The sequence below is a fragment of the Mizuhopecten yessoensis genome, unplaced genomic scaffold (assembly GCF_002113885.1).
Source record: "Mizuhopecten yessoensis strain PY_sf001 unplaced genomic scaffold, ASM211388v2 scaffold9573, whole genome shotgun sequence".
In the NCBI taxonomy this organism is placed as follows: domain Eukaryota; kingdom Metazoa; phylum Mollusca; class Bivalvia; order Pectinida; family Pectinidae; genus Mizuhopecten; species Mizuhopecten yessoensis.
Window position 1 is genome coordinate 51,113 of NW_018408115.1, and position 8,406 is coordinate 59,518.

Below are 8,406 nucleotides of genomic sequence, written 5' to 3' on the forward strand. Positions count from 1 at the left end.
TGATGTATATATATACCATGTATAGCTTTAAGTGATCATTATTCTGTATGTGTTACCGTACAACATAATTTGCGTTATATGGAAAGCAAATTTAAACACACTACGATAAAGTACAGATGTTTCAAAAAATTTGAAAATGAAGATTTTCTACAGGATCTCAAAAATGAATCCAATATAGATGAGGTAGCACAAAAGACTGACCCAAATGAAGCAATATCACTCCTATATAACATAATATTGAAAATCCTACATAAACATGCCATGATGAAAACTAAAAGGGTCAAACGAAACAAACAGCCAGAATGGTTTAACGAGGACACTCGCTTACGAGATAAATTTCATTCAGCAAAGGATTGGGATAACTATGGAGAAACAGAACTAATTTGCTAATACTAAATTCAAAGAAACATATGTTAAAAAATCTGTTACTGATCACAAACCTAGTGCCTTACTTTGGAAACACGTAAAATGCATGTCATCCAGTGAATCTCGAAGTACTATTCCTACTCATCTTAAAATAAATAATGACATGACCATTACTGATAAACAAGAAATCATAGGCAGAATAAACATGCATTTTGTTGATGTCTCCAATATGGTCGATAAAACACCACTGGATTATAATGATCATTTTTGTGATGGAACAACATGTTTCAAGTAGAATTTCTAAACGAAACCTATTCATCATTCCTTACATACATTTAAAAGATGTCGAAACGTACATAAATAAACTTGACGACACTAAGTCCACTGGAAATAATGAAATTGGTCCAAAAATACTTAAAATTTGCAACCATATTATATCTCCATATTTAACTTATATCATTAATTTGAGGATATCAACGTCCATCCTTCCAACCGCTCTAAAAATAGCAAGAGTGACACCACTACACAAGGGCGGAGATAAGGATATTCTAGACAATTGCAGACCAATATCTATTCTACCTACTATATCCAAAATATTTGAGAGACATACTTCAAATCACTTATATAAATATTTATTGAAGTATGACCTTTTGCATAGCTCGCAATCAGGCTTTCGAGCGAAACACTCATGTCAGACTGCCCTAGTTAACCTAATTGATAAATGGATTGAGGGTATTGACTATAATGAAGTAATTGGTACAGTGTTTATTGATTTAAGAAAGGCCTTTGACTTGGTGGATCATGACATTCTTCTACATAAACTTAAGATACTAAATATCGCTAGCACCAGTGTGAACTGGCTAACATCATACTTAGAAAATAGAGTGCAATCTGTCAAATCCAACAATATTTCATCTTCACCTAAAGTAATTAGGACAGGTGTTCCTCAAGGCTCAATACTTGGGCCGTTACTATTCATTATATACATAAATGATATGCCATTATATGTACAAAATTGTTTGATTGACATGTATGCGGATGATAGTACAATGTATTTGAAGGGAGATAACTCCTCTGCTATTGCAGATAATCTCCAAGATAATCTAAATCATATAGTGAGATGGTGTGTGAATAATAACATGAAATTGAATAAAAATAAGACCACAAGTATGGTAATAGCCAGCAAACATAAACTTACAAATCTAAATCCAAAATCCATTACGTTTGGTAGTAGACAATGACGAAATTGCGTCCTCCTCCTGTAAAAAGGTTCTGGGTATGTATATTGATAACAATCTAAGTTGGGTAACCCAAGTGAAAAAAAGGTATCTACTGGTGTTGTGTCATGGAATAATCTTCCAAACCAAATTAAGAATGATATAACAGTCTTCACGTTTAAATTTTTTTCAAGAGTCACCTATTGTCTCTTTACTTAAATGGATAAATGAACATTATCAATTTCATGATAATAAAACGTTTGGTATTGAAATTCCACAGGACACTATCAACACCTATAATGTAAGGTTCCACATATGCTGTTAGTATATGCAAGATATTGTTGGAATACGTTACCATAGCCATTACAACACGTAATTCTAGTCAGTTTACAGTAATCTCATTAATTGATTGTGTTTGTAGTTATATCATATCATTGTTTTATGTAATCTCTTTATGCATTCATGTACTATATGTGTTTAAGGGTTGCATGGAAGATTAGTCTTGTACTTAATGTGTAACCCTCTTTAAATAAAGTTATTATTATTATTATCATTATTAATGGACTGATGCTGTTTTTGCATACTCCTTTGTTTATCTGTTAGCACACCCATGTGATATTTCGTGTGGTTACCGTCATATTTCGTGTGGTTTCGTGTGGTTTTAAACCGTCATATTTCGTGTGGTATCGTGTGTGTTTTTTGTATATAGCCTTAAAATAGTTTCGTATGGTATCGTGGGGTTCATATTTCGTGTGGTATCGTGGGGCTCATATTTCGTGCGTTATCGTGAGGTTCATATTTCGTGTGATAACGTAGGGCTCATATTTCGTACAGCATCGTATGAGGTCACATTACATGTTCTATAAAAGTCGCTGGTTCACCTAGGGTTTCAGTAGTACCGCATGGCACAGAAACAGATCGACCTCGTCAGTGGTGGAAACATCGACGTCTACGATGTCTCCGCTAGCAGTATTACCTGTCGTATTGGATTAACACAGCAAGTCATCGTTAAGAAAGTCAAAAGTGAGGTGAAAGTTTGTTTACGTGAGAAAAATTTTTTTACAAATCACAGGTGACTTTTTTAAACAAGAGGCCCAATGGGCCTGCATCGCTCACCTGGTAGTAGTCTCACACTTGTAATCTTAAAAGTGGACTAAAATACAGCTACAGGCAGAATATCAGTGTGACCTTGAATGTCAAACAATGACATTAGGTTGAAAGTGGGTCAAGGTCATTCATTTGAACAAATTTGGTAGCCCTGATTGCTACAGGCCAAATATCAGGACCCTGGACCTTTTGGTTGTTGAGAAGAAGTTGATTGAAGATTTTAAGACATTTGACACCTGTGACCTTGAAAGTTGGTCAAGGTCATTCATTTGAACAAACTTGGTAGCCCGTCATCCCAGCATGTTACTGGCCAAATATCATCACCCTATGCCTCTTGGTTATTCAGACGAAATTGTTTAAAGAATTTAACATATTTGACCCCAGTGACCTTGAAAATAGGTGAAAGGTCATTAATTTTAACAATCTTTGTAGCCCTTCATCCCATTTTGCTTCTGTCCAAATATTATCACCCTATACCTCTTGGTTATTCAGAAGAGGTTGTTTAAAGAATTTAACATATTTGACCCCTGTGACCTTGAAAATGGTCATTTTTTTTTAACAAACTTGGTAGCCTTTCATCCAAGCATGCTTATGGCCAAATATCATCACCCTAGGCCTTTTGGTTACTGAGAAGAAGTTGTTGATAGTAAAATGTTGACAACGGACGGACGACGGATGCCGCACCATGCCATAAGCTCACTAGGCACTTCGGACCTAGTGAGCTTATGGCAAACCCAATGTGTTCAACATAATGACTTTGTTCGACTTTCAATGTGAAAAAAAGAAATTGAATGAATTTTAATCATAAATACTGATATTTTGCCTGTAGCTTTAGTTTAGATCACCTTTAAGGTTACAAGTGAGATTTATACCAGGTGAGCGATGCAGGCCCTTTGGGCCTCTTGTTTTTGTTTATTCTGTTTAAAAAGATACTCCTTTACACATACTTCCATCAAAAGTCCAGCTCTCTTAAGCGTAATTGCACTGTATATCGCACAATCGTTATTCAGTCTATTTTCGAATGCAATTTTTTGCTCGCCAGCGTCACTTAACATCAGATTCATGTTAAGTTAATGTCTAATATGGTAGCTGCACAACAGAGAAGATACCTGATATTTCGTGCTTTACATAGGTTTAATTCACCTAAATGATACAGCTACTTTTACGCTGACACATGTTGCTCTCAGGTTATTTTGATGTATTAGCCAATCTGCCAGATTTTTTGGTTTTTAATGACGTAAAACGCAACCTTCACATGACCCTTCTATCCCAAAGGTAATAAAAAAAAAATAACTTAACACTTATGTGAACTTTGTTATACAATTGATAAGTACCCTTCACGTGAACCCTCTGTAGTCGAACTGTTTTGTTTATCACAAAGTGAGCTCGTTAGAGGTTCAACAATAACGATACAAGGTAACATTTACATATACCCTCTATAGCTAATCACTAAAAATTTATATAGGCTTCATTGTAAAAAACATCTCTTAATAATCCATTTATCAGTAATATTTTTCTCAAACAATATTCTAGGACCGTTCAAATGGCATTTATGTAGAGATCCGGTCAAATCCCGTTGAATTCTACCCGACGCGATAAAAATCCCGACAGTATACAACCCTCAAAACACCCGCTTCTAGTGTTTCATAAGAGAGAAAAATGGCGCCAGTCAATCTTGTTGTTGTTGTTGTTGTCGTCGTCTTGCTCGCAATTTCATGCTATGGAATTGAATTCCTTTGGAAATGCAACACACGCATTGATACCGAAACGTCGGAGGATACGTACGTGTTTGCTATGCACACACAGCACAGGAACTTCGACCTGTGTACTGGGATTAAGCAGCTGAATCCAGCTATCAGTAGAATAATCGTGAAGGAATGGAAGCATCAATATCAACTAACCCTAGGCAAGCAATATTTGAACTTGAAAGAGATTGACTTGCTGCCTAGGGCGGAGGTCAATTGCTATCTACTCCCTTCGATTGTGAAGAATTGCGTAAGTCATATCAATTTTAGACTTATCTATTTCTGATCATGTTATTATTATTATAAATATATGTTTATATCTTTAAATACAACTTATTGTAAAAATAATATCATCAATCTGAAATTTATTATACATAATATACCTCTGCTATTGATATAATTATGAACATTTAGAACTCGCTCAGCAAGATTAAACATTAAATAATATCTAATGATTTAGAAACTTCTTTTTTTCCTTAATGATTTTTGTTTATTCTAGTTGACCACCACAAAAACAACTGCAACAACAACAACTCCCTCAGAAACAACGGACACAACCACGATCGGAGCATCAACAACAACTACAACTTGGCAATCACAATCAAAGCGCTGGATGTATCTTGGTAATTTGTTTTGTCTAAATTGTATATAGTTAATTGAAAAATATCTTCAATCATTTTAAACTTATGTGTTATGTCTTTGTGTATTTAAAACAGACTTTTTCAATTTATTGCATGCTTTTTTATGTGTTGTAGGCTATAGTGTATAGTAGGCGTTGTGTTTGTGCTTGGCGGTGTGCTAATATGCTGCAGACTATATAGAGGTAAAAAAAAATCTTTTCTCGTGGCTACCTAGAAAAAAACGAATAGAAAATAGTTTGATGTACAGTTGTTTGAGTTTTGGAAAGAGCTTAATATACACATAAAATTACTGATATTTTTAAAATCTACCCTCAATACTCAAAAATGTTTTATTTTACTAGTTTAGATGAATGTTTCATGATTCTTTATATGTATAATCATTTACAAAATCACCCCCAGTCAATTCTATTCAGTTTTCTAACAAAAACCTATTCCAGTTTTACTCCATTTGAGATTATTATTTACTCAGGAATGTGCTTCAATATAATCAAAAATGTTATTCCAACTGTCATTCCATACATTTTAAAAGTGTTATTGTAAATCCATTACTTTTTTTTATATAAAACTTAATGTAACTTTTCCTACCACATGCTAATATTTGTTTATAAATGTATATACATATATATGTAGAGTATTAACCTTTTAAATGTGACAATGATATTTAATAATACTGAAGATAGTTTATGATAGCAGATGTTCAGGTTCTGTTCAGGTTTTTTGACAAAAGAAAATGTATTTTAAAACCTACCTCAATTCTTTCCTTGATAATAAACATTCCTAAAGTGATGGCTTTTTTTAAATGTGAAAATTCCATTTTAAAGTTAAACAGTATTTTTTATAAGACTCAGTAAAACTTTTACATCATGTGTCAATATTTGTTAGTTTTGTATAAATATAGATTAATGTTTAGGTTTTTAATAATTAATATTTTTTAAATGATAGCATGTGCCACTGAAAGACAATTGTTGTGTAGTTAGTTTTGTTAAATATATTGATATATGCAAGCTAATGTTCAAGTTGTGTTAAAAATGTTATGTGACAATGATACTTTTTTGATAATACTCAATATATTTTATGATAGTTGATGTTCAGGTTCTGTTCAGGTTTTTTGACAAAAGAAATCCATTTCATGTATTTTAAAACCTACCTCAATACTTTCCTTGAAAAAAACCCCATTCCTAAATTGATGTATTTTTTAAAAAAATGTGGAATTCCATTTTAAAGTTAAACAGTATTTTTTTTTTTATAAAACTCAGTAAAACTTTGACATCATGTGTCAATATTTGTTAGTTTTGAATAATTCTTATTTTTTAAATGATATCATGTGCCAATGGAAGAATTGTTGTGTAGTTAGTTTTGTTAAATAGATTGATATATGCAAGCTAATGTTCAGGTTGTGTTAAACATGTTATGTGGCAATGATTATTTTTGATAATACTCAATATATTTTATGTTGTTGGTGTTTAGATTATGTTTTATGATTGTTAAGGTTGCGAATATTAGTAGCAAATGTGCCAATGGAAGAATTGTTGTGTAGTTAGTTTTGTTAAATAGATTGATATATGCAAGCTAATGTTCAGGTTGTGTTAAACATGTTATGTGGCAATGATTATTTTTGATAATACTCAATATATTTTATGTTGTTGGTGTTTAGATTATGTTTTATGATTGTTAAGGTTGCGAATATTAGTAGCAATACACTTTTGATTCTAAAAACTGTTATCTTCCTTTAACTGTAAACTTTCTCAAAATTTACTTTACATGTTTCATACACTCACCAATCATAAGAAGCAGGATTGGAGGCTACTGGAACGCGCATTCAAGCAACACCATTTAGTTAAGGACCACATGTACCCCACCATAATGGGTGAATCGGCTGCGTTCAATCGACTTAGGCTACGTCCTGGACAACCCCTGGAAGACTACCATAGCCAGATTGTGGAAAAAGGGCGGCGACTTGACAAAATAGAGAGAGACATGATAAATCAATTTATAGAAGGCCTCCCTCCCGCTTTGGCATTTTTGTAGATAAAATGTACCTGTACTCGTATACCGGTACAAATCGTGCTGCATTCATTCGAATTTGACATTCTATGTTTGTTGTTTAGTTAGTAGATATATATCAAAGTACTGAAAGTACTGAAAGCTAAGGCAAAAGATATATATATATATTATTTTTGGAATAGAGAATAAAATAAAGACGAAGTTCCCATCATATTGTACAGAAGGATTTACTGTTAATTTGTTATGAATCAAAGTTTTATGTAAAAGTGTACCACTGTGAAGTTATTCTTCTTGTGTGTACAGTATATCTTTATATGTTTGTCAGAAGAGGGGTACCAAGTTTCCTCTAGAATATATCATTTTAAACCTTTGGATAATTAATTTGCATAGGAATTAGGAATTGCTTCCCTTTGTCCATACAATGTATTTCATAGAACATTAAAAACTGAAACTGGCATTTACCCCTTTGACCAATACCTGATTATTTTAAACCATTGAATAGATTATGCACAGATTGTGAACATCTTTGAACTTTGCCTTTGTTGTTGAATAAGATATCAACCCTTGCCTTATCTAACAAAGTTACTTGGCATAAAACCATTGACCAATCAGAGTACAGTATGCTAATTAATTAGGCATGGATTTCACTCAACTTTGAACTTATCGTCTAAGTTTGTATATTGATCAATATATATTCAAGCAAGTTATCTTGTAAAGTGTGCACATCGACCAGGGTTGGCATGCTTCTTAATACGTGTGAATTTTATTCAAGCTTCAATTTTGCATCAGTCAGTGTATATTGTAACAGAACAATATTTATAAGGATGTTTACTTGCTGAAACTAAATTGTGGATAAGCAAGTGGATTACTGCTACCCATCAATTTACAAGTCTCTCAATAATTTTGAAAAACTTTTTAATATAGTGTTTTACATATTCACTGCAGTGAAAAGGTCTCTTCTATTTTGAATCTGTGTTCCCAGGAACAAATAAGATAAAAAAGCACTCTAATTCAATATGATACATTGTTGTATGTTTCAATATTGAATAAGATAAACAAAGTATAAACATACATACTCGCACACACACACAAGATTAGGAGAGTTACATTATTTTCCCTCTATTTCCATTGCATAAATTCTAAACAAAGAAAACAACAACTTTGTAGCATATGTTCAGCTTTATCATCTTCATAGGCTAGCATTTGAAATAAGATGCACATATTAATTTCAAATACATTTTAAAAGAGTACTGCAAATGTACCAGCTAGAACACATACTATGTTATTACAGTTGTCATTTTGTTTGTTTGCAGAACTGATAGCATT

At 32.8% G+C, this 8,406-nt stretch overlaps 1 protein-coding gene across 1 annotated transcript in view; it reads left to right on the forward strand.

The window, feature by feature from the left end:
• The first annotated feature begins 2,485 nt into the window (after positions 1 to 2,485).
• The window catches only part of LOC110458417, a 13,304-nt gene continuing 7,383 nt past the window's right edge, over positions 2,486 to 8,406 (forward strand). The window contains exons 1-2 of the mRNA XM_021510098.1: positions 2,486 to 2,606; positions 4,935 to 5,050. Of these exons, the coding sequence (XP_021365773.1) occupies positions 2,486 to 2,606; positions 4,935 to 5,050 (237 nt within the window). The remainder of the gene's footprint in view (positions 2,607 to 4,934; positions 5,051 to 8,406) is intronic.